The sequence below is a fragment of the Pseudorasbora parva genome, chromosome 10, assembly GCF_024679245.1.
Source record: "Pseudorasbora parva isolate DD20220531a chromosome 10, ASM2467924v1, whole genome shotgun sequence".
In the NCBI taxonomy this organism is placed as follows: Eukaryota; Metazoa; Chordata; class Actinopteri; order Cypriniformes; family Gobionidae; genus Pseudorasbora; species Pseudorasbora parva.
The window spans coordinates 37593441-37620953 of record NC_090181.1 but is presented as its reverse complement, the minus strand read 5'-3'; the positions used below and the strand labels follow the sequence as shown (position 1 = coordinate 37620953).

At 44.7% G+C, this 27513-nt stretch overlaps 1 protein-coding gene and 1 long non-coding RNA gene across 2 annotated transcripts in view; one reads left to right on the top strand and one right to left on the bottom strand.

Moving 5' to 3' along the window:
• The window catches only part of kif6 (kinesin family member 6), a 340398-nt gene that overhangs the window by 52776 nt on the left and 260109 nt on the right, over positions 1–27513 (top strand). The window contains exons 4-5 of the mRNA XM_067456029.1: positions 19916–20063; positions 20158–20267. Of these exons, the coding sequence (XP_067312130.1) occupies positions 19916–20063; positions 20158–20267 (258 nt within the window). The remainder of the gene's footprint in view (positions 1–19915; positions 20064–20157; positions 20268–27513) is intronic.
• Positions 7991–9342, bottom strand: LOC137091523 (uncharacterized). Its single transcript, XR_010908095.1, has 3 exons — positions 8744–9342; positions 8442–8612; positions 7991–8332 (listed from the first exon to the last, which is right to left on the bottom strand). It is a non-coding gene; the product is annotated as an uncharacterized lncRNA (long non-coding RNA).

Genomic DNA, 27513 nt, shown 5'->3' with positions numbered 1-27513 from the left:
CCTGGGAGCGTGGCTACAGCTGCCGGGACTGTCCCGCTGGGTCAGGAACGGTCTGTCTCCGTTCCCTCCTCAGGGATTGAGGGTTACTAACGTAACCGAGACGTTTCCTCTAACCATTTATCATCATAATCTCCTCCGTATCGCTTTGAAATGCAGCATTCTGTGCAGAATTCAAATGGGTCCGATATGTTTTGTTGTCTGCGCTGACTCGCGCATATGATCCCCATTGCGCTCTCGTGTCTGTAGTCTAACTTTAGACCAGAGCCGTTGATGTGTGTGTGTGTGCACTGCTGTGTTGCGTGAAACTAACGTGAAAACAGACTTCATTCGTCTCAACTGAAAGCATATTTACACTGAATCATTTCCTATCGCATATACAGGAGATTCTCAAAAAAAATAGCATCTGTGATAAAAGTTCATTATTTTCCATAATGTAATGATAAAAATTAAACTTGCATATATTTTAGATTCATTGCACACCAACTTAAATATTTCAGGTCTTTTATTGTTTTAATACTGATGATTTTGGCATACAGCTCATGAAAACCCAAAATTCCTATTTTAAAAAGTTAGCATATTTCATCATACCAATAAAAAAAAAGTGTTTTTAATACAAAAAAAGTTCAAATAATTATGCTCAATACTTGGTCGGGAATCCTTTTGCAGAAATGACTGCTTCAATGTGGCGTGGCATGGAGGCAATAAGCCTGTGGCACTGCTGAGGTGTTAGGGAGGCCCGGGATGCTTCGATAGTGGCCTTAAGCTCATCCAGAGTGTTCGGTCTTGCGTCTCTCAACTTTCTCTTACAGATTCTATATCCTACAGATTCTCTATGGTGTTCAGGTCAGAAGAGCTGGCAGGCCAATTGAGCACAGTAATACCATGGTCGGTAAACCATTTTCGAATGGTTTTGGCACTGTGAGCAGGTGCCAGGTCGTGCTGAAAAACGAAATCTCCATCTCCATAAAGCTTTTCAGCAGATGGAAGCATGAAGTACTCCAAAATCTCCTGATAGCTAGCTGCATTGACCCTGCCCTTGATAAAACACAGTGAACCAACACCAGCAGCTGACATGGCACCCCAGACCATCAATGACAGTGGGTACTTGACACTGGACTTCAGGCATTTTGGCATTTCCTTCTCCCCAGTCTTCCTCCAGAATCTGGCACCTTGATTTCTGAATGACATGCAAAATTTGCTTTCATCCAAAAAAAGTACTTTGGACCACTGAGCACCTGTAGCCCATTTCCTGCACACGCCTGTGCACGGTGGCTCTGGATGTTTCTACTCCAGATTCAGTCCACTGCTTCCGCAGGTCCCCCAAGGTCTGGAATCATTCCTTCTCCACAATCTTCCTCAGAGTCCGGTCACCTCTTCTCGTTGTGCAGCGTTTTTTGCCACACTTTTTCCTTCCCACAGACTTCCCACTGAGGTGCCTTGATACAGCACTCTGGGAACAGCCTACTTTTTCAGAAATTTTGGGTTTTTATGAGCTGTATGCCAATATCTTCAGTATTAAAACAATAAAAGACCTGAAATATTTCAGTTGGTGTGCAATGAATCTAAAATATATGAAAGTTTAATTTTTTATCATTACATTATGGAAAATAATTAACTTTTATTACACATGCTAAATTTTTGAGAAGGGCCTGTATAGTGTGCTATGTGCCTTTCACCATGTAGAAATTATGTGTAAACAACTGACCAATTTCATCCGCAGCTTCAGCAGCATAGGAGGTGGACTTTAGATTCTAGAGAGCATTTGATTGGACAGGAGATTTGACAAGAAGGTGACGTCCGCGATGATGTCATCAAAAAAGTTTTGAATGCTTATATCTCCGAAATGCCAATTTTGTCATTGTTTTGGATCACACCAGCTTATTCATAATTTCAAGGCTAATATAGTCATACTAAAAGCTAAAAAACTTCCATTTTGATTTCAGTGGGGCTTGTGTACAAAATTACAAATATGAATAACATTGCACTGATTTAGCATTGCATTATTAATAAAATCCTGTGCTTTGAACGTGACTGGGTTTGGTGTTAAATTGACTTTTACAAGCAACAGTAGCTACGATTTTCAAATTTACAAGTTTAACATGATAGCCTACATAGAGGTTTTGACTCAGAGTGTAACATACTCGTCGGTGCCGATAGCATTGTGGGTAAGTGCGTCACAATGTAGTGCTGTTGTGTTTTGGGAGACCTGAGTTTGAGTCCTGCCTCATGGACTTTTCTCAAATTCCCCTCTCTCAGCCCACCTTACTTCCTGCACAGCAAATTTTGGTTTTTGGAATAAACTCCCTGGTAGTTAAAATCAACTCAATCTGAGTGTACATGCATTACCATCAAATAGACTCCAGCGCAGAGTTAAAATAGCTCTGCTCTTGGAGTTGAATTTTTAACACTTTTTCAGAGTTGAAATTTAACTCTTTCTGGAGTTAAAATACTAATCCTACATTGAGTAACTGTAACTCTGAAATCTAATTAATTATAATATGAACTCATTACCAGTGTTAAAAATTAACACTTTTTTATTTATTTATTTAACACTTCTTTAGAGTTAACATTTATTTAACACAATAATGTTTATGTGGAAATTACTACACTAAACACCATACTCTCGATTTACTGCCTTTATTTGAGAAAATCCATACATTTGGTTCAGAAATGCAATGCATGGACACACTTTGAAAACAATCTAACAATCTAACAGCAAAGCATTTATATTTACTATAGGCAGCTAAGAGTGAATTAGTAAAATTCTATAAAGCATAGTCAACCACACATCACTTTATATAAAATCAAGCCTGCTAGATTATAAAAAAAGGAAAAAAAAAAAAAAAAAGTGTAACTTGAGTAGATAATTATACATCAAATGAAGTATATATATATATATATATATATATATATATATATATATATATATATATATATATATATATATATATATATAACATTTATTGCATGGACACTGACCATTACAGGTTAAATAATTAATAATTTGAAATCCAGAATCACTGCTGCTTAACTATGGAATCAGAAATGACTCATTAATAATTCACACAAAAAAACAATGCACACATGTGTAGACAATTTCACATGCATGAAACCAAATTTACATGCATAAAAAACTATTCACGTGCAAAAAATAAAATTAGATATTCATAAAATAAATTTAACAAATGCACAACCCAATTAGTAGATTTACAACTGTGCATAAAAACTTTCGAATGTTTAAAGTTTACAAGTTTGTCCTTGAATGTAAATGTGCAAATTGTCATTCGCGTGTGAATCGTCTTGGATGTGTGTGTGTATTTTGAGACTCTCCTGGCAGCTCTCTCTCCTCCCACCCGGATCAGTCGTATTGTTTAGCCAATCAGATTTAGGCTTATCAATATCCGCGGCCAATCATAACCACCGTTCGTCAGGGGGCTAAGCAGACACAATTTGATCTGTTAATTTCTGTTTATATGTCCAGAAAGGGAATAAAAACATCATCAAAGTAGTCTGTAATGAAGTTCGTGGATGGAAGGAAGGAGGAGGAAACCGGCGAACGTTCAACAACATTTATTAATTCAAAAGAAATAAACAAAACGAAAATAAAACCGCGGACAGCCCCTCACGGACGACTGCCCGCAAACACACACAAAATAAAACGTGGGCAGCCCCTCACGGATGACTGCCCACAAACACACAAACAAAACATAAAATCCAGGCCTGGTCCTCTCTCGTCTTCCGCTGTCCTTGCTCCTCCTTTTATACTCCCGCCACATGGCCGCGAGACGAGACCGGTGTGCCACGCAGCTGGCACTCGTCAACATTAATCACCAGCCCGCTCTCGCGGCCCCTCGCCCCGCTGCCTGTCACACCACATACCCCCATCGCCCCTCGCAGGCCGGGGGGCACTCCCGAGACTGCGCTCTACTCCCCCTCCCCCCCTCTCCCGGGGGGGGGGGGGGGGGGATCACGGCGGCCGCGGCACCTGGGGGTAAGGACAGAGAGGCGAGAGAAATGTAGACGGGAGCACGAGGAGCCCGCGCGCTGCCCGAACTCCTCATCACCGTGATCCCCCTCAGCAGCTAGGGCTCTCCGACAGCGCGTCCCTCCTTCCTCCCGGGCTTCGGCACCAATGTAATGAAGTTCGTGGATGGAAGGAAGGAGGCGGGAACCGGCGAACGTTCAACAACATTTATTAATTCAAAAGAAATAAACAAAACGAAAGTAAAACCGCGGACAGCCCCTCACGGACGACTGCCCGCAAACACACACAAAATAAAACGTGGGCAGCCCCTCACGGACGACTGCCCACAAACACACAAACAAAACATAAAATCCAGGCCTGGTCCTCTCTCGTCTTACGCTGTCCTTGCTCCTCCTTTTATACTCCCACCACATGGCCGCGAGACGAGACCGGTGTGCCACGCAGCTGGCACTCGTCAACATTAATTACCGGCCCGCTCTCGCGGTCCCTCACCCCGCTTCCTGTCACACCACATAGTCCATATGTGACATCAGTGGGTTAATTAGAATCTCTTGAAGCATCAAAAATACATTTTGGTCCAAAATAACAAAAACTACGACTTTTTTCAGCATTGTCTTCTCTTCCACGTTTGTGTTCAATCCTCAAATAAAGATTTGAATGGTCATGAATCAGTGAAATCGATCAATGGTTCGGATCGCCAATGTCACGTGATTTCAGCAGTTTGGCAGGCGATCTGAATCATTAATCAATAAGCTGATTCATGACCCTTTGAATCTTTATTTGCAAATCTTATCCAATCCTTGCCATGGGCGTTTACTTCCAAATCTCCAGTGTGGAAAGCCCATCAAAACCCAGCGTTTTGGAGAGAGCCTCAAAACCAGTATAAAAAATTGCCTATTACTTATTAGTTATGATGTTTTTGAATGTAAAAAACACACAAATGTCAACAGTTGATGCCAGACAACAGTATAAAAAATATAAAAGCCAGTTCATGACACCTTTAAAGTCTTTCTAAGATGATTCACTCAGTATGACTTTGTCTTAGATGAGGATGCTATCTGTATGAGTGAGTTCAGATGCTAATTTCTTTTATTTTCTCAGAGAGTCCCTGTTCCTAAATTAGACATTCTGGCATATGCAAGCTTTTTCCAGTCTTACAACACCTAAATTAAATTGTTTTTATTTCTATTAAATGCAAAACTACAGTGAAGGTGTAATGCAAATGTAACATTGCCATATTCTATCCTAACTTCACCCTCACACTCTGTCGCTTAGCCCCAACCAGGCATGTGCAGAGGGGGGAGCTTTGGGTGCTCGAGCCCCTGCCCTTTTTCAAAATAAATCAAAAGTGCCCTGCTTCTCAGACAAATATAAATGATAATATTTGTGGTCAATAAAACAAAATAAATTTGACTTATAATAACATGACAATGTGTACAATATTAACGAACACCTCAAAAGTCGGAAAATGTCTGTGTGGTTAGGTTCGTGGGTGAAAGGAAGAAGGCGGGGTCGGCGTGACTGGGACTCATAGCTTTTATTTCACTTTCGCTTTCAGAACAAACACAATACACGCACGAGGGAGTTTTACTCAGTACTCTTTGTCTATTCAGACTTCTCATTCAACTTCTCCAGATCAGCTTGGGCTTCCACAGCTCTTGTCAGCGCACCTGCAGTCCCAGTCCAACTCTCTCTCCCTCGTCTCTCTCTGCCGTGGCTTTTCAGCCGTCTCTCCACGGCAATTACTGCAATGAGACACAGGTGTTATTCATTTGCACTTGACCCACTTACGCCCCGCTCGGCTCCGCATTCTCTCTCCCTCTGCCGAACCCGCAAAACCACGCCTCCCCTGCCACATACCCCCACCGCCCGACTCATTTGGCGCTGCCAGTCCGTACTGTAGATGATAATGTCATCCAGATAGGCAGCGGCATATGCAGCGTGCGGCCGGAGAATCCTGTCCATCAGCCGCTGGAAGGTCACGGGGGCCCAAAACAACCCGAAGGGAAGCGTGACAGATTGGTGCAATCCGAACGGCGTGGTAAAAGCGGTCTTTTCTTTAGACATTGGAGACAAGGGGATCTGCCAATATTCCTTTGTTAAGTCCAGCGTTGAATAAAAACGAGCGGTCCCTAGCCGATCAAGCAATTGGATACGCCTTGGCATTGGATACGCATCGAACTTTGACACCGCGTTGACTTTCCGATAATCTACACAGAATCGCACGGAGCCGTCCGTTTTGGGCACCAAAACTATCGGGCTCGCCCAATCACTGTTAGATTCTTCTATTACCCCCATGTCCAGCATCGCCTCTAATTCGTCCTGTACTACCTTCTTTTTATGCTCCGGTAGTCTATACGGCCGACTGCGAACAACCACGTCCGGCTCCGTCTCAACATGGTGTTGGATGAGGTCGGTCCGACCCGGTAGGCGCGAGAACACGTCGGCAAACTCGGCCTGTAGCTGTTTCACGTCAGTGAGCTGCGAGGGTGAGAGGTGATCCCCCCCCGAGGCCAGAGCGAGAGAATGAGGCTTTTGGACCGCCTCTGGCCCGAGATCCTCCTCCCCGCCCACTACCGTCGCTAGCATCACTGACTCCGCCTCTGACCATTTTTTTAAGAGGTTGAGGTGGTATATTTGGCGTGCCCCGTCCCTATCCGACCGACTAACCTCATAGTTGAGTTCTCCGACTCGCCGTGTGACCACAAAGGGTCCTTGCCACTTTGCGAGTAATTTCGAGCTGGACGTGGGCAGCAATACAAGCACTTTATCTCCCTGTGAAAATTGTCGAAGCTTTGCACCTCTGTTGTAGAGCTGTTTTTGTCTGTCCTGAGCCTGGAGCAAATTCTCCATGGATAGCCGCCCCAAAGTGTGGAGTTTTGCTCTTAGGTCCAGGACATACTGAATTTAGTTCTTACTCGCTGACGGCCCGTCCTCCCAAGCTTCCCTAAGGACATCCAGCACCCCCCTCGGCTGGCGCCCGTAGAGCAGCTCAAAGGGGGAAAACCCCGTGGAGGCTTGGGGGACCTCGCGAATAGCGAATAACAGAGGCTCAAGCCATCTATCCCAATTCTTGGCGTCTTCGTGAACGAACTTACGAATCATGGCTTTTAATGTGCGATTAAAACGTTCCACCAGACCATCTGTTTGTGGGTGATAGACGCTGGTACGGATTGCTTTAATGCCCAATAATTCGTACAGTTCGCGGATCGTCCGTGACATAAACGCCGTGCCTTGATCAGTGAGAATCTCTTTCGGGATTCCCACCCGGGAGATCAATGAAAACAGAGCGCTCGCCACACTTTTCGCCGAAATAGTGCGGAGAGGAACTGCTTCGGGATATCGCGTTGCGTAGTCTACGAGCACCAACACAAAACGATGTCCCCGTGCTGACCGTTCCAATCACTGCATGAAAAGTGGGATTTTCGTCCCCGTAAATTGCCGGAAATCTCCCTGATTTTCGACAATTAACGTCAGTTTACAGCCTGTGAACGTCGCGTTCGTCTGTGCCACATATTGACGGAAACGAACCATGACGTATGTGGAGCTTGCGGAGGCATGCTGGCGCCGGCGCTAATGGCTCTAATTAGCATATGAATAGCAGCTCTGGGCGGCGCCTTGCCGGAATGGCTTGAATTTCCTCACTCAGTATTGGTTGAAACTACTACATTGAAACAAGAAATATCACTCGTGATTGGTTGGCAGATCTGTTACTATTGGTCAACCTGGGCAATAAATTAATAAATTTAAACCCCCAAATTATAATAATTTTACACACATATAAAATTATGATTTGCATATTTTTTAATTGTATATATTCATATTCATGTGATATGCTATTATGTTTTATATTCATGTCATTGTTATCCTATGGACTACGCTATTATAATCATCAAGGACATTCATTTATTGAGGAAAGGAAAATATGCCAGGGACGTGCAGTTTATTCAAAGAAAGAGCTTTATTAGAACAAACACAAACACACAACCAAATGCAAAACGTTTGAGATCTGCCCACACAACAATAGGAAGCTCACGAGAAGCCCAAAATCCTACAGCACCATGAAGTCTCTGTTTTCCGCTTCAGAGCTGTAGGTAATTAGCGCCATTCTGTCTGATTTCAGTCCATTTTTCAGACGTCTGTCGTGCGTTGCCCTGTTCTTTGGAATCGCCTCTAATCTCGATTGCAGCGTGGCACAGAGCTCGGCGAGCTCCTGGCTGGTCGAACAGTCCATCCAGACACCGCGCGAACGATGCCGTCTTCCTCATCAGACATCAGGTCTATGGTAGCGCACTTCCAAAGGCCCACCTCATCCTCAGCTAACACACTCTTTCTTGCTTGTAGCAGCTGTAAAAACAAACAATAAAGACAATCAGTATTGCGCGATGTACTGCGTAAAATGCACCTGAAAAATAGTCACACTGACCAAAAACGGATCTAATCTAATAAATCTTACCCTCTTTCTTCTCAATCGACTCCGAGCTGATCTCTTCACAGCTTCTGCCTGCGATGCAAGAACTGGATGTTTGTACCTGAAGCTCCTGCGTACTATCTCTTTGTCTTACATGCAGCTGGAAAACAATTAAATGTGTGTTATGACGAAGTTGTGAAGACGGCGTACTGCTTCCTGTAAAATGACCAGAAAAAGAAAACACTTTTATAAAGCAACTTACATTTGTTCTTTTACTAGGCTAATTTCAGCTTGTGCTACTTAAAAAGCTTTGCTTTAGGTTACTTTAGCTTAGATAACAGTCTTACCGCAATCTTAGGACTGGTCTTCTCTTAGGCACTCGTCTTCTCTTCTTAAAGTTAGTATCTTCCACACAGTTTTTCGACTCCAAAGCAAGCAACCTATCATCTATGGACAGCAACCACGAGATTACTAAAGTTAACTGCTCGTTAAAATCGGCAGCAAACTGAGCAAGCTGACGAGATAGCCCACTGATTGCATTCAGCTGGTTCTTCCCGCCGGTGTTACGGATCAACTGGGGATCATGTTATCTGGGGACGGGCGCGTGCACGCAGCTAGTTTTACCTGGATTTACAGCAGATGTTAGACGAGGACAGATTCGTCACAGCGGATTTTCCACTGAACAGATTTAAAACGCTTTCCACATTATTGGTAAATGTTTGCATAATATCAGGCTCTGTGTTTTCCTCTGTCGCTGCTTTGCTGTATGTTTCAAAGGCAGTTTAAGGGAATTTTTAATGTGGTTTCATTTCACAATGCAGACCACGCCCACATTTTGTTACATTCTTTTCGATGAAAGTCGTATCCAATGACAATTACATTCAATAAATTACATTGTGTCGTATTAGTATCGGAATTTTTATTTTATTTTAAATAACTGTTGTTTTTGTAATTTGCTTAGGGTATTTTTTAAATTATATATATATGTATATATATATATATATATATATATATATATATATATATATATATATATATATATATAAAAAAAATTATATATATATATATATATATATATATATATATATATCCTAACTAAAATAACTCATAGCCTGTCATATTACCTTTCTCATATTAGCCTATTATATTCTATTATAATCTATTATATTGCCCACCTGCACATCCCAGCTGATATACAAGATTTGGGGGGTCATTCTGCATTTGAAAGTTTGAAAGGGTTTTAAATCTTCTAAATAAAGTAAAATGATTCAAAATCAAGTAATTTATATATGCCAAAGTCAACTTTAAACATATACAATGTAATTTCCAAACAGCAAAATTGTGGCCAGTGAAAATGCTGAGTGGCTAGTAACTTTGGAAAACCACTAGCCGGTGAGCATAAAAGTTAATGTCAACCCCTGTGTATATAGTATATATACACACACACACACACACACACACACACACATATATATATATATATATATATATATATATATATATATATATATATATATATATATATATATATATATATATATATATATATATATCAGGGGCGTAGCCATCTTTTCAGAAGTGAGGGGGACAGAAATGTCGTAATACCATTATTTTTTTTGGACCAATATAATTTATCGCATCTCTTGCTTTTAATTGGGCAATATATCAAATACACTGCTGAACAATAACCAATAATTAATATCTATAATATTATTCTCCTATTCTCCTATTTTTTATGCCAATTTTATGATTGGTTTATATACTACAAACACTTCTGCATTAAGACTCCACAGATTTTATGCAATGTAAAAAAATATGTATTCTGATGTAAACCATGCTGTTCTCTATGTGAATATATAGTAAAGTGTGATTTATTCCTGTGATCAAAGCTGATTTTATCATCATTACTCCAGTCTTCAATGTTACATGATCCTTCACTAATCATTCTCAGATGCGGATTTGATGATCCACACAGTTATGATTATTATCAGTTGTGCTGCTCATGGTGATGCTTAATTTTTTGTGGAAACCATCTAAACATTTGTGGTCAAATTAAAAAAAGAGAGCTAAATTAATACTTTTATTGATCAGACATGCATTAAATTGATCACAAGTGATATTTTTAATATTACAAATTAGATAATAATTTATTTAATAAATGCAAATAAATGCTGTCCATTGAACTTTCTGTTCATTAAAGCATCCTGAAAATTAACATGCAGGCTATTATGGTTTCCACAACATTTTTAAGCAGCACAACTGTTTTCAACACAGATAATAATCAAAATTGTTTCTTGATTATGAAATCCTCATCTGAGAGTGATTAGTGAAGGATCATGTGACACTGAAGACTGGAGTAATGATGATAAATTCAGCTTTGATCACAGGAATAAATTACTATATATTCACATAGGAAAAAAGCTGTTTTAATTTGTAATAATATTTCAAAATATTACTGTTTTAACCATTTTTGATTACATAAATGCAGCCTTGGTGAGCAGAAGAAGATAATAAACATTAAAAGCTGCATTATTCATGATAGCCTACTTTATTGTCAATAAATAGCCTACATTGAGATGACTTGAAAAACACAAAGCATATATTGTCGCAATCGTCTGATTGTCGTCACGTTTCGTCACTCATAACGATTGTTTTCCTTCAGCTCAGCTGCAGCGTGACAGGGTATTACTTCTGTGAGAGAGCGCCCTCCTCATATTAAGATTCGGAAAAAATGACAGGTCATGCATAGATTATTTTTTGTCTCTGAATTTAAATCTTGATGTATTCACATTGGTTTCAATGTAAATACACTTGCACCTCAAGAAACGCGCTATCAACCGAGAATAGAGAAGGCTGTCTTTAGCGTCCCTGTTAACTTGTCCGCCCCCGCACAGGGTAACGCCGGTTCGAATCCCGCTCGGAGCGGGTCGACCAGGATTGGTGAAACCCAGTAAAAGTGCGGGGGACGAAAATACATTTGATTAAAAGTGAGGGGGACACGTCCCCCGCGTCCCCCGCGTAATCTACGCCCATGATATATATATATATGTATGTAGTGCCGTTAAAATTAATTTGCGTTAACACGTTAATTTTGACAGGCAATGATATATGATATATAAAGTTTGCTGATGTATGACGCCGCTTATTAGCAGGAGACCGCAATGATTGGTAAAAGTTGCGGTGATTGGTCAAAATTGCGAGTCACACTGAATTCACGGGGACTGATTGCAAATGACACACAATAAATAATCTAGAATACTTTCATCAAATATATAAATTCAAGCTTAAGTTTAAGATTTTACAATTAGGCTATACTGAGCCTGATCTATCTAAGAGATTTTCTTAGAAGGAAGTTAATACCTTTTAGAAAAATGTCACATGGGTTAAAACTCCTGCTACCCTGATTTGCATTTGTATAGCTCACAGCATGTTCATTTACATGTTAAAGCCTCCCCTGGAGTTAAGGGAAGGGGGGTCTTGGGGGGGACAACTGCCAAGCAAGGCCCACGTCAATTTCTGACAATTCACGGCAGTTTTCGGTGTCGCCTGCAAACTGCCGTGTACAGTCGTAAACCTGATCTTCCACGACAATCTACAGTGCCGCTTACTGACGAAAATCCCACTTTTCATGCAGTGAATGGCCCGATGAGGTCCATACCAATTCTTTCGAAGGGGGCCTGCATTAATGGAAGGGGGCACAATGGTGCTTTTGGGGTGGCCGGTGGGTTCACCATCTGACATTCACGACAAGACGCACACCACCGGCGTACATTCTCGTGAATGCCCGGCCAAAAGAATCGGGCCATGAGGCGGTTTAATGTGGCCGTTTGACCTAAATGTCCCGCCATTGGATTGGAATGAGCCGTCTGGAAAAGCATTTCCCGGCGGCTTTTTGGTACTAACAATTGCGTTGTATCTTGCTTTGACTGGGCGTCTTGGACCACCGGATACAAGCGGTTATTTATCACTGAGAAGTACGGATAGGAGAGTGGCTGTTCAGGGTGGACGCGGTGGCCGTCGATGGAACGGACCTGAGCAAACGCGTTTTTGAGCGTCTCGTCCTGGGATTGTTCCAAGGGAAAGTCATCGCGCTCTGAGAAGATGGGCGGTCCCATTGCACTCTGTTTCCCCGGAACTGCCCCCGGCGGTCCCGAATCCACCTCGCCCGCCTGCGCAACCGCTATCCTCCCACTTCCGTTCTTCCCCCAAGAGGCATCCACACATAAGTGCCCTAATAATTTGTTAAACGCTGGCCAATTTGTCCCCAGAATTATTGGATGCCGGAGGCGCGGATTAACTGCAACCTCAACACTATGCGTTTGTCCCCTAAATTGGATATCCACAGGCACCAACGGATAGTTCACCACTTCCCCGTGCACACACCTTAACCATGCGGCTGTTACCCAATGCCCTAGGTGGAATCAGACTTTGATGGATGGAGGTTTGGTTACACCCCTTATCCACCAAAGCCTGATAGGTACCCCCTTGATACTCACAGGTATCTGGTACAGGCCAGCTTGATCGGGGGCGGCTTGTGGCGCGTCAGGGACCCGGACCAGCGTCCCCACGTCCATCATAGGACACCAATCAATAAAGTGTCCCGGGTCCCCACAGCGCCAACAAGCCGGCCCAGGCCTCCCCGCCGCCCTAGTGGCTGGAAGTGGGTCCAGCCCTTGGCGTGGAGAGAGGGACGGGGATAATGTTCCTGGAAACGGATCCAGGCTTCCTCCTCCCCGGGCCGCCGGCCTGGGAGTCGCCGATGTCTCGGCCGCACCCCCCGTTCTCCACCTCGGTGCTGGCCGGGGCGGCACTCCAGCTCTGGACCTGGGAGCAGGGACAGGTTTAGAGAGAGACGGGGCGGGGGCAGGAGGAGAGAGAGAGAGAGAAGCCGCTGGCAAGGGCTCGCCGACCCCGTGGCACGCCCCCATCTGGTCCTCCGCCAACTGGATGGCCTGGTCCAGCGATGCCGGGCGGTGGCAGAATTGCTCCAGCACCACACGAACGATGATTCCCTCTGCGTCGTATTCTCCGGCCATCAGCCACTTGCGGCACGAATCCAGGAGCTGGTGCGCGAAGATGAAGGGCCGGCCTGCAGAATGGCGCGCTTGAGGTCGTCGTAGACTAGGAGGTTCTTGACTGGCAGTTGGTGGGCGGCTACCTGCGCTTCTCCCGATAGTAGAGGCAGGAGCCGCATTGGCCAGTCATCCTTGGGCCAGTCCCGAGCGGCGGCGGACCTCTCGAAGAGGTCGATGAACGCCTCCGGGTCGTCCATCGGTCCCATCTTTGAGAGCGCGATGGTGGCGGCCGAGTCGCTGGCGGATCTGGGACTGGCCTGAACCTCCCGGTCCATCCAGCTCCGGAACAGCTCGCGGTCCTCATGCTGGGCCTGGAGGAGCACCTCGAACCTCTTTTGCTGCTCCTCCCTGACGGCCCGCAGATCCTGGTGGGTTTCCTGGTGTAGGCCCGCGAGCAATTGCACCAGGTCCGCAAGTGGGTGGCGTGACGGAGTTTCCATGGCGGCGTGCACACTTCTTCCTCCCGGCTTTTGGCACCAGTGTGGTCACTGCCAGCCGTCTCTCCACGCCAATTACTGCAATGAGACACAGGTTATTCATTTGCACTTGACCCACTTACGCCCCGCTCGGCTCCGCATTCTCTCTCCCTCTGCCGAACCCGCAAAACCACGCCTCCCCTGCCACAGTCTGTTTATTTTTTCTTATCACTGTCTGAGGCGTTGCCATTACGCATTGCTATGGGTTGCGTGCGTTTTACTGGCTGTTTTTCCACAGTCTATTCGGAAACGGCTCTCGAGCCATATATGTTTCTTTCAGAGAGTGTCCGTGGCTTTACGGAGAAAATAATAACATTTTTTTCATCAATAATCAAAACTAATGTGTCGATTTAATCAAAAATCTCTATTATGTATTTTTAAATATGACATAATTCATAAATGCCCGTTTGTCATGTATAATAATGTTACATCATGATCTGGCAAAACAAGTTGAAACAAATCGGTTGAAAATTGTATAAATCAAATTACATCGCTGACAGGATGTTAACTGACAAACAAAAAAAGAACTGCACAAAACCATGCAGCACCAAAAGTTGCATTAATGGTAAGTAGTTACTCGTATTTATTTATGTATATTGGTACTATTTGATGAAACTGCTCATTAAGCCTGCATTTATTTAATCAAAAACAGCAATATTGTGAAATATTATTAAAATAATGGTTTTCTATTTGTATGTACTTTAAAATGCAATGTATTAATGTGATTAAAGCTGAATTTAGCATCATTACTCTAGTCTTCAGTGTCACACAATCCTTAAGAATTCATTCTAAAATGATAATATTATTTTCTAAAATTTAACGATAAAAAGTACGCTTTTACGATAAAATTTTCATGAAATTTTAGAAATGAGGCCCCTGGTACTTACTGACCCAGGGAAAAGAGAATTTTTTTGTATTCTAGTCCCTACATTAGATAGTTGACCCGAGAAAAAAAAGTACAATATGCCTTTCCTCTGCACAGGCCACACAAGTTGAGGTATCATGCATGCCCAAAACACAAAGATGAAAAGTATTCAGATCGTATCGTTTTAAAGGGTTAGTTTACCCAAAAATGAAAATTCTCTCATTAATTACTTACTCTAATGTCGTTTGACACCCATAAGACCTCCGTTCATCTTCGGAACACAAATGAGGATATTTTTGTTGAAATCCGATGGCTCAGACAGGCCTTCATTGACACCAATGTCATTTCCTCTCTCAAGACCCATAAAAGGCACCAAAGACGTTGTAAAAAAGTCACAACTAATTTTATGAAGCGATGAGAATATTTTTTGTGCGCAAAAAAAAGTAAAAATAAATAAAAATGACGTATATAAAGATGGGCTGATTTAAAAAAAAAAAAAAGTTTCGAACGTTATGAATCAGAACGATTTATGATTCGGATCACCAGTGTCAGATGATTTCACCAGTTTGACACGCGAATCATGAATCAGTGTGCTGATTCATAACCGTTCGAAACTTTGTTTTGAAATCGACCCATCACTATACAAGTCGTTATTTGTATTTTTGCACAAAAAAAAAACTATTCTCATCGTTTCATAAAATTATTGTAGAATCACTGCAGTGAGATGGGCTTTGTAACGTTTGACGTCTTTAGTTCCTTTTATGGTTCTTGAGAGAGTAAATTACATTGTGTCAATGAAGGCCTGTCTTAGCCATCGGATTTCAACAAAAATATCTTAATTTGTGTTCCAAAGATGAACGGAGGTCTTAGGGGTGTCGAATGACATTAGGGTAAGTAATTAATGAGAGAATTTTCATTTTTGGGTGAACTAACCCTTTAAAGGCCATCTTTCAATTTAATTTTATAACTAATTTTATACAGAATATTGTATGAAAATGTCAATTTAAAAAGACATACATAAGAATACATATGTTTTACAACACCCACGCGCAGAAATTAAGAAAAAAAGTGCCTGTTCTAAGCTACGCTGCAAAAACCCGCCTTTTCCCAGAGAACGCGTCATATGACGCAACGACAGGCAAACATAGGCGCTGCAGCCCTGGCTCTCATTGTGGATTTACGTAGTCTGAGAGGTGGAAACAGAAAATAGAGATTGTCCTTATCGTAATTATAGTTATAGTAGGTTTGAGTCGTCACAATGGTGAATTCTGTTGTCACAATGGTGAATCAATAAAAGATCCTTGTTACAATGACTGTATTTACATGTACATATTCCCGTCCTAGACGAAAGACTAACTGCTTTCATACACGTACTCCACAGTTCATGTGAGCTCATTTTTATGTCCGTCGGAAATACTAAGAGGTGAGTAATATAACAGCCGACTAAGGTCGGAATTCCAGCTGTCCGGTTATGTTGTTCAGATATACGGCCCAAACGCTTGACATCTGCAGAAGCAGAACATGCGGACACCTACGTCTAAAAGCAGTTAATGATTAAACATCAGCTAGCAATTTCTACAAAATTTCACGATAAACTATGTTGTGTAGAAATGCACAGAATGTCTATCCTTATCTGACCGTCACAGATGTAAGCTATAGCCTACATCCTACAACATTCATTTAAAATCTGGGATCTAAATTAATTATTTTAAGATGCGTATTGCTGGCATAGATGGTGACAATCTACATAGATGCTTGAAAAACAACAACGTCGACAGCAATATTGATAAATGATTTATTAAAGATACTGCAATGTGATAAACATGGAGACAACGTTAGCCACAATTAGCTATACCCTGCGGTCACTCACCAAAGCCCCTTTCACACTGCACGTCGGACCCGCAATATTCCCGGAACAACTCGACCCGGGACCGTTACGGGTTGTATGTGAAAGCGCACATATTACGGTATTTCGCTGGCAGTGAGAATGGACAAAATCTAGCGGCCCGGGAACAAATGCCGGGTCTCATTATCCGTGTATTTGTCGGAATCGCTGTGTGACAACTGCCAGACACCTGCCCAATTCTCAACCGATTCTTCTCACACCACAACTCTATCTCTCTCCTCTGTCCATTTACCCTTCCCCTTAACTCTCCCTGACCCCTCTCTCGCCTAGGCGGCTCGTAATTATACGGCAATAGCCCATCGTAAGAGTTGATATTTATCCCAACTGCAACCTCTTCGCTGTCTGACTCCATTACAAAGAGACGATGTTTACCGGCCGTTGCGTCACTTCCGATCAGAACGTTTTTCACAACGGAAGTAATTTTACTCACAATTTCTTTTAAAAAAATGTTTTAATGCACATTTATGATTAATTTCTTCACGCAAGTCGAGTTCCTATACTATTTATCTACATGTTCATTCACAGTGATCTTCAACTTGAAAGATGGGCTTTAAGTACAAGGGATGTGTATTTTTAGAGTGCAATATTGGAAGTAGTAAACTCTAGTAGTATCACTATAATTGAAAAAGTTAATTTTTAAAGCATGACGTTTGCTAAATGTTTTTGGGGTTTAAATGTTAGTGTTGAAAATCCGTGAAAAAATGTCCTTAGCCAGTTAATAATATTGGCCACACCACACTGCATTATTCTTGCCCTTTGTGCCAATAATATGTTTTGCTGTAAAACATTTTTAACATGTTTTCATAAACAAGTTAAAGGGTTAGGTCACCCAAAAATGGAAATTCTGCCATTAATTACTTAGTCTCATGTTGATCCCCGTAAGACCCCCATTCATCTTTGGAACACAAATTAAGTTATGTTTGTTGAAATCTGATGGCTCAGAAAGGCCTCCATTGACAGCAATGTCATTTCCTTTCTCAAGGTCCGTAAAAGGTACTAAAGACGTCATCACAAAGTCCATCTCACTACAGTGGTTCTTCAATAATTTTATAAAGCAGTGAAAATAGTTGTGCACAATAAATAAATAAATAAATAAATAAATAAATAAATAACGACTTAAACTCACCTAAAGGATTATTAGTAACACCATACTAATACTGTGTTTGACCCCCCCTTTGCCTTAAGAACTGCCTTAGTTCTACGTGGCATTGACTCAACAAGGTGCTGAAAGCATTTGTGGGATGCACATCCAGGGCATGAAGCTCCGGTTCCACCACTTTCCAAATATGCTCTATTGGGTTGATATCTGGTGACTGTGGTACAGTCTGTGGTACTGTGGCCATTTTGGTACAGTTAACTCATTATCATGTTCAAGAATGATTTGAACTTTGTGACATGGTGCATTATCCTGCTGGATGTAGCCATCAGAGGATGGGTACATGGTGGTAATAAAGGGATGGAAATGGTCAGAAATAATGCTCAGGTAGTCTGTGGAATTTAAACGATGCACAATTGCCACTAAAGCCTAGTTCAGACTGCACGATTTTCAAACTCGTCGGGTCACTGCTCTATTCACACTGCATGACTATCTGGGGTATCATTCAGTCACTGATGTGTTCACACTGCACGATGGTTTGTCGACAGAGGAGTTCACACACATCGCCGACAACGCTCTCTCTCTGGTGCGCAAACTACGTTTCCCAAACACACGTGCGATGTGACGAGTAAACAACGCGAGATCACACGTGCGTCAGATCGGAGTTCTCGCGCGAGACTTGGAATTGTTATTAAAAATGATAAACTGCACAAAGTTTGCTTCAAATTGTATGTGCGCTGATTTGTGGAGAAAAAGAAAAAAAGATTATGGCGGAAGAGATTGTTGGAGAGACAGAGGGAGCCAGGATTGTGTTCAACAAAGACAGTTTGAGATAAATAAACAATTTTGTAATGCTGTGAGCCTGTGGCTGGATGTGCAAATGTTTGGCCTTTGTTTCTGTTTGATAGAATTGTAAATATATCTATTAAAATACTGAAATTCTGCTCTATAACTCCTCCCTGAACCTCCTGCTGCCCTGTATCTCACTCTCTCATTGGCTGTCGGTGTAATTTTCAGTCAGAACACTGTTCACACAGCAGGAGTTTGAATCGCCGACAGGTCCAGATATTTAGCATGCCAAATATCTCACCGGCGTTGGCGATTCGTCGGCGAATCTCTCTGATCGCGTCTTTGATTATTCAAACTGCGTGATTGTCACTCGCGTGCACGAGCACCGATTTGCCTGTGATCTCGGCCATTTGTCAGCGATTTCACAAAACCTGTCGGCGACTCAAAATCGGGGCAAAAATCGGGCAGTGTGAACTAGGCTTAAGGGGCCTAAACTGTGCCAAGAAAATATCCCTCACACTATTACACCACCAGTGGTAACAATGCATGATGGATCCATGTTCTCGTTCTATTTACGCCAAATTCTGACTTTATCATCTGAATAGCATCTGAACCATGCGATTGGTTGATTAGATAACTGGCTTAATGAGAAATTGAACAGGTGTTACTAATAATCCTTTAGGTGAGTGTATAAAGAGATGGCTGAGTTCAAAAAACAGCTTCCTTAAGCCTTAGAGTTTAATTAATCAGTGTATCGATTCATCATTCGGATCACGTGTGTAACCGCAAAACTGCTGAAATCATGTGACTTTGGTTATCCGAATCACGAATCGAGGGATGGATGAGCGAGTTTAGTGTGGAGGAACTTGACTGCACAGGTTCCTGACCTTAGAACACTAGGATGAATTAGAGTGGAGACTGCGAGCCAGGCCTTCTCGTCCAACATCAGTGCCTGGTCTCACAAATGCGCTTCTAAAAGTATGGTCAAAAATTCCCATAAACACACTCCTAAACCTTGTGGAAAGCTTTCCCAAAAGTGTTGAAGCTGTTATCACTGCAAAGGGTGGGCCAACTCTATATTAAACCCTACAGATTAAGATTAAAACTTTTGTTAAAATAGTGTAGGTACATGCAAATTTAAAAACATTTAAGGAGCTCTTTTGTATTACAGTTAAATAGTACTTTGACTGTATTACTAATAAATAACACACAAATAACACATATAGCAATAGTTTCCTGAGAATGTCCTAGCTGTCAAGTTTTGTAGCTATTTTTTAGAAATTTATCATGAGAACCTTGTATCTTTTGATAGTGTGCTGGAAGGTTATAATGGAACCATCTTCGCTTATGGACAGACTGGAAGTGGGAAGACCTTTACAATCACTGGAGGTGCGGAGCATTATAATGACAGAGGGATCATCCCCAGAACTCTTTCTTACATTTACCATTATATCGGCAAGGTCAGTCAACATTTTGGTCTTACATTAACAATAATTGGTCTGTTTTGTTGTACTGTAGTATACCTTATTCAAACAGTTGTATATCTGTTTGCAGAACAGCAGTATGGTCTATACAACCCACATTTCTTACCTGGAAATCTACAATGAGGCAGGCTATGATCTGCTGAATCCTCAACATGAAGCATCTCGTCTGGAGGACTTACCGTCAGTCTCTGTTTTGACCCTCGCTCATTTTCAATTCTCATAATTACAGATTAAAACTCAACTCTTCTCTTTGAAAATAGACAGTGCCCACTTCTGAGCACACAAGCTAAACTTTAAAGAAGTAATGGCACTATAAATCCACTGTCACTGTTACTAGCAGTATTGCTTCTCAGTATTGCAGTAGTGTTATCTCTCTATGCCTGTTCATCCATATCTTTGGTCATATTTCTATTTATGTGCCATTCAAAAGAAAAGATGTTAAAGGGATAGTCCACCCAAAAATGACAATTCTGTCACCAATTACTCACCATCAAGTTGTTCTAAACCTGTTTGAGTTTCTTTCTTTTGGTGAACACAAAAGAAGATATAATGAAGAATATTTGTAACCAAGCAGATATATATATATATATTTTTTTATTCAGTGATTAACAAACTAACATACCTTGAATCCCACGGGTGCATGATTTTTGTTCCCTTATCGAGTTGGTTTCTCGACATTACGTATGGGGAAACCCTTTTCCTCGAATTGCTGAAGCCTGATAAAATCACGCTATTGCTTTCAATAGCCAATGGCGTCCTGGCAATCGCCTGATTGGCTGGCCCAGCCACTATATAAGCGATGTCAGGCACCAAAAACCTCAGAATCTTTTTTCTTCACCTGGAGCATGGTTTCGACGTTGATTTACGCTATGAGAGTTGACAACGCGGATTGCGAATCCCCTCTTGTGTTCTGGCGGATTACTGAAATTTCAAGATGTCTCTTTGCCGCGAGTGTGGCGGGCCCGTCGACTTTCCGGACGCACACGAAGATTGCAGAGGCAGTGGCGGTTATGGAGCTAGACTGAGCGGCACCTGAACAGCCGTCCAAACGCTGGATGGACGGGTAGGCGTCGCCAGAGACCCGCCCCCTTCTTTCCCGAGCTCCACGAGGAGCTCACTTGTTCATGGCGCTCCCCTCACTCAGCCCAGGCCCATGCTCAAGGGACTCAGCTGCTCACGACAGTGGAAGGGGCAGAGAATAAAAAGGATATGCCAGACCGCCTCCCGTCGAGGACGCTGTCGTGTCTCACTTATGCCCGTCCCGCGGTTGGAAAGCTGCCTCACTGCCTTCTAAGCCATGCCGAGCAGGACACGCAGCATCTGCCCTTTACACGATGGCAATCCTGCAGGTCTTCCAAACGCGACTCCTGCGGTCCCTGGATGAGGAAGGCCCGGACCCAGAGTCAGAGTCCGTAAACTGCGTATAGCAGCGGACCTCGGATTGGCCGCTTCTAAGAAGGTGGCACAGGGAATCGGCCGCAACATGGGCAGCCTCGTTGTCCTGCATCGACATCTGTGGCTGAAACTTACTGAGATGCGGGACGCGGAGAAGAAGCAACTCCTCGGCACGCCGGTAAGCCCACAGGGGCTCTTTGGCATCGCGGTGGAGGCGTTTTCGGGGAAGTACACGGAGGCGTTGAAGCAATATAAGATGCTGCCACATCTTCTCCCCAAACGATCAAATGCACCACTCAGGGCGAGGTCCAGATTGTCATCGGCTCAACGTCAGACAGGTTATGCTGGGCGCACGCCTGTCCCGAGCGTGAATCTGCGCCGCAAGCTGGAACCGCCACTCCATCGGAGGCAGTACCCCCTTATCATCATGGTTGGCAGGCGGAGAAAAAGGAGCAGCGCTCCTGATGTTCGTGTGAGGAGGAAGAGAGTGCGGCCCGCGCACGGCAGTGGACCGGTGGGCAAAAGAGCGCGTTCCTGCTAAGAGTTCTCTCAGCGGCCATCAGAGAATCCCGACAATGTGCATTCAAATGTTGTGTCGAATACAATGTGTTATGTTGCAATAAAACGTTACATGCCTCACCAAAAGAGCTCTTTTCCTCCTCTAACTACTGCCCGCAACATAAGCGAAACCTCTCCCTCGGGAGATGTTTGGCCGAGCAGAAGCATAGCGCAACCCGAGCGTTCAAATGTCTCTGTGGGTCAAACCACAGACACATCACTTGCTGTCATTTTAAGCAGCAATGTTTTGCCGGCGACTGGCACGACGCCCTTGCTGCAGCGAACACCGCCGTCACTTTTATCGAACCACCTAAGCGTGTGGGCAGAGCTACCGGCGGTGTCAGAGTGGGTAATCAACACTGTAAAGCGCGGCTACACTCTACAGTTCGCTCGCAGACCACCCCGTTTCAACGGCGTGATTATGACAGAAGTGTCAGAAGAGAGCGCCCCACTGTAACGGGCAGAAATCTCCTCCCTCATAGCGAAGCAAGCGATAGAAATTGTACCCGAGGAACAGAGGGAGTGCGGGCAGTAAAGCTGCTACTTCCTTGTTCCGAAAAAGGACGGGTGCATGTGCCCCATTTTAGATCTAAGACCACTAAACAAAGCGCTCGCAAAACGATCGTTCAAAATGATTACAGTGAAGCAGATCCTCGCACACATTCAGCCCGGGGACCATTTCATTGCGGTGGATCTGAAAGACGCTTATTTTCACATCCAGGTAGCCCCTCATCACAGCTGTTTTCTGCGATTTGCGTTCAAATGTGTTGCATTCCAGTTCAAAGTGTTACCATTCGGCCTAGCACTGGCCCCCCGTACATTTACAATGTGCATGAATGTGGCACTTGCTCCCCTGAGACTCAGTGGAATGCGCATGCTGAACTATCTCAACGACTGGCTGATCATTGCTCAATCGAAAAGTGTGCTCGAGGAGCACAAACAAATGCTCCTCGCCCATTAAGTGCGCCTAGGTTTGTCTGTGAATATGCAGAAGAGCACGCTTCAGCCCTGCCAAACCATTACCTTTCTGGGTAGGGTTTTGGACTTGCGCACGATGATCGCTTATCGACACAGAGAATTCAGTCCATTCACAATACACTGGCCTCGTTTGTGCAAGGCAGGGCAGTCACTTTAAAAATGTTTCAGAGACTACTGGGTCTAATAGTGGCTGCAGCCTCCGTCTGTCGGCTGGGCTTACTGCAAATGAGACCACTGCAGCTATGGCTACAGAACAGAGCCCCATCACACGCGTGGAGGGCAGGGACGGAGCGCCTTGTCATAACGCAAGCATGTCTCGAGACCTTGACGCCCTGGTTCGGCACAGCTATGTTCGAACAGGGTGCTTCTATGGGCAGGATGGTCAGAAGGATAGTGGTGACCACAGACGCATTGCTGTCAGGCTGGGGCATTCGGAGGGTGGACGAGAGACCAAAAGCGCTGGCATATAAACTGCTTGGAGATGGAAGCTGTTGGTCTGGCGCTGCAGGTTTTTCTTCCGTTTCTGAAGGACCGTCATGTTCTAATCAGAACAGACAACACAGCGGTGATCGCGTACATCAATCGCCATGGAGGAATGCGCTCCTGCGCTCTACACGGCTTGGCGAGACGCCTGCTGTTGTGGACGGATCGGGTACTTCTCTCGATCCGGGCAATACATATACCGGGCAGCTTAAACAGCAGAGCCGACATGCTGTCTAAATAATGCCGCTAGTTCTGCAAAAGATCAGGGAGGAGAGGGATGCTCTGCTTTTGGTAGCACCAAAGTGGCCGGTGCTGATGAACATTTCGTCAACCCCTCCATGGCGAATCCCACTGAGGAGGGATCTGTTGTCCCAGACGAGGGGCTCCATATGGCACCCCAGGCCGGAATTGTGGGACCTACATCTGTGGCAAATCAGTGTAGAGTGAAGCAGTTGGATGCTTCACACCGAGTCTGGCTCACGTTAGCAGAGTCCAGAGCACCATCAACGAGGCGCTTATACACAAGGAAATGGAGAGTGTTTGCGAACTGGTGTGATAGCAAACATGAAAACCTGTGTTGGATGGACCTATGGACTGTGTTATTCCCATAATTTTAACCTTCCTACAGGAACGTCTGGATAATGGCAGCTCTCCATCCTATCGTATCCTCTCATAGTATACTGGACGGCCGTTCAGTGGGTAAACACCCCTTAATAACAAGCTTTCTTCGGGGAGTGAGGCGACTGAATCCTCCCCGCCCTCGCCAAATGCCAGTATGGGACTTATCTTTAGTGCTCAGAGCGCTATCGGACACACCGTTCGAACCAGCTGAGTCTATCGACTGTCACATCACAGACAAAGGAAATGGTGCGAGGACTCAAGTGCAAGAAGAATAATATTTTCATTTACAACAAACAAAACATAAGTGCAAAACAAAACCCACGAGGGGGAAAACGTAAACTAGAAAATACATAAACTGAAACACATTACAAAAAGAAGTCAGAGGGGAACGCAAGACGTAGAGAGTACAAGGATACGACTCAGACTGACAAACACAAGGAGCTTATAAAGGGAAGAAATAAAGAGGAAATAGGTGGGAGAAATAAAACACTTATCAGATAACAAGGGGGGAGGGATCAGACAATTACATGAGCACATGCTCAGAATGACAAAACCCACATGTGCACACAAGACAGGACAGGCATGTGACACTACCCCCTCCTTAAGGAGCGGCTACCAGATGCTTCACTAGGGACGGGAGGGACAGACCAGGGAGGGATGAGAGGGACAGACCAGGGGGGCACGGGAGGGACAGACCAGGGGGGCACGGGAGGGACAGACCAGGGGGGCACGGAAGGGACAGACCAGGGGGGCACAGGAGGGACAGACCAGGGCGGGACGGGAGGGATGGAAGGGACAGACCAGGGCGGGACAGGGGGAACGGGGAAACAAACAAGGAAGGAACAGACAAGGGAGGGGTCAACAAGGGAAACATGAGGAAAACAAAAAGTTCAGGAGACCATGGTGGCCCACAAAGTTCAGGCACCCAGGGCGGCGCGGTCAGAGCAGGGTGCCGGTTTTGCGCGGGCAGGGCAGGGCGCCGGGGCGGCACAGTCAGAGCAGGACGCCTCAGCGGCGCAGGGAGAGCAGGCCGCCTCAGCGGCGCACAGAGAGCAGGACGCCTCAGCGGAGCAGGACGCCTCAACGGCGCAGGCAGAGCAGAACATCTCAGTGGCGCAGGCAGAGCAGGGCGCCTCAGCGGCGCAGGCAGAGCAGGACGCCTGGGAGGCGCGGTGAGAGCTGGACGCCTCGACGGCGTGGTGAGAGCTGGACGCCTGGGAGGCGTGGTGAGAGCTGGACGCCTGGGAGGCGCGGTGAGAGCAGGAAGCCTGGGAGGCGCGGTGAGAGCAGGAAGCCTGGGAGGCGCGGTGAGAGCTGGACGCCTGGGAGGCGCGATGAGAGCAGGACGCCTGGGAGGCGTGGTGAGAGCTGGACGCCTGGGAGGCGTGGTGAGAGTAGGATGCCTGGGAGGCATCTCCGGCCCAGCGGCGTCCACCGGAATGCGATCCACCGGCACAGAGACCACCGGAACTCGATCCACCGGTACAAAGACCACCGGCACAGGGATCACCGGAACACGATCCACCGGAATAGGGACCACCGGAACACAGTCCACCGGCATAGGGACCACCGGTACAGGGACCTCTGGAACACGATTCACCGGAATAGGGCCCACCGGAACACAGTCCACCAGCTCTCCGACCTCCAAAGCTGAATCCTCTCCAATGGAGTTATCTGACAAGGTAGGCCTGCTCCTTCTCCTCCTTCTCCGTTTCCAGGTCATCGGAGGGCTGGGGCCTCCACTGACAGTAGATGGAAGGGAACCGTCAGTGGGCTGGGATTCTGCTAGCTGAGGATGTTCAGGCTCTCTAAGATGGTAAATATGATGGACAAAGTCCCAGAATCCCAGATGCCCCAGCTTTTCCATCTCCCCCGGGCTGAGAGGCATGTCCAAACAGATGTTCAATACCTCTTTAATCTCTGCCTCAGTGTAAGTCATGTGATCTATTTTAATGAGGAGACTGCAGGCGAAGTCCCTCTCGTCAGCCCCCTGCTGACGGATATAATTAAAGCTCACATATCTTGCAAGTTGTAGATAGTTGGAGGGAGATGAAAAAAGGAAGCTACCCATCTTCTGCTGAGTCCTCAAAGGTCGTATCCTTATGTCACGTCACAGACAAAGGAAATGGTGCGAGGACTCAAGTGCAAGAAGAATAATATATTTATTTACAACAAACAAAACATAAGTGCAAAACAAAACCCACGAGGGGGAAAACGTAAACTAGAAAATACATAAATTGAAACTGAACACATACCACAAAGAAGTCACAGGGGAATAAAAGATGTAGACAGTACAAGGATGACAAACACAAGGAGCTTATAAAGGGAAGAAATCAAGAGGGAACAGGTGGGAGAAATCAAACACTAATCAGATAACAAGGGGGGAGGGATCAGACAATTACATGAGCACATGCTCAGAATGACAAAACCCACATGTGCACACAAGACAGGACAGGCAGGTGACATCGACCTGAAGGGGCTCATATTTAATACGGCACTGCTGCTCGCGCTAGTGGGTAGATGATCTACATGCCCTCTCAGTTAACCATGCCTGTATGCAGTTTGGTCCAGACGATTGTATGGTCAGACTCAAGCCCAGACACGGCTACATGCCTAAGGTGCTCTCAACCCCTTTCAGGGCCCAGGTTGTCACAATACAAGCTTTTTGCTCCACAGAGCCAACCTCCGATCCAGCATCACAGAAGTGCACCTTGTGCCCCGTGCGTGCGCTACGTGCTTATGTAGACAGAACTAGTCATATTCGAACTTCAGAACAGCTCTTCGTCTGCTTCGCGGGCACCAAGAAGGGTGGCCCGCTGTCAAAGCAGAGGCTGTCGCACTGGATTGTGGAGGCTGTGCGCCTATAGCTTATCATTCCCAGGGACTTGACTGCCCGATACGGGTGCGTGCCCAGTCTACTAGGAGTTTGGCATCTTCATGGGCCTGGGCTAAAGGTATGTCTATTCAAGACAATTGCCTCGTGGCAGGCTGGTCATCTCACAACACTTTTGCGAGATTTTATAATTTAGATATTCCTTCGTTTGCACCACACGTTCTGTCAGTGCGGGAGGAGAAGGCTGAGCAACCATTGGACGACTAAGTCACCTGAAGACACGCCCCACCCCAGCGCGTGTTTCTACCGTGTTTTCAACTAGGTTGTCTAAGCAGCACGGGACAATACAGAGTCAAGTTAACTCTATAGCGCCTTTTAAGTCATAATCACATTTTCAATGTTATCCCCATTATCTATGCCCGCTTATTCACGCTGGCTGTATATTCGAGCACCAATATTTTGTTGCTTATCCACAACTTTCCCGAACTCCGACCTTTCCCATGATCGCTATGGCAACGTAGAACACGCCGGTAACAAACTTCCGGTTTACATTAGTCT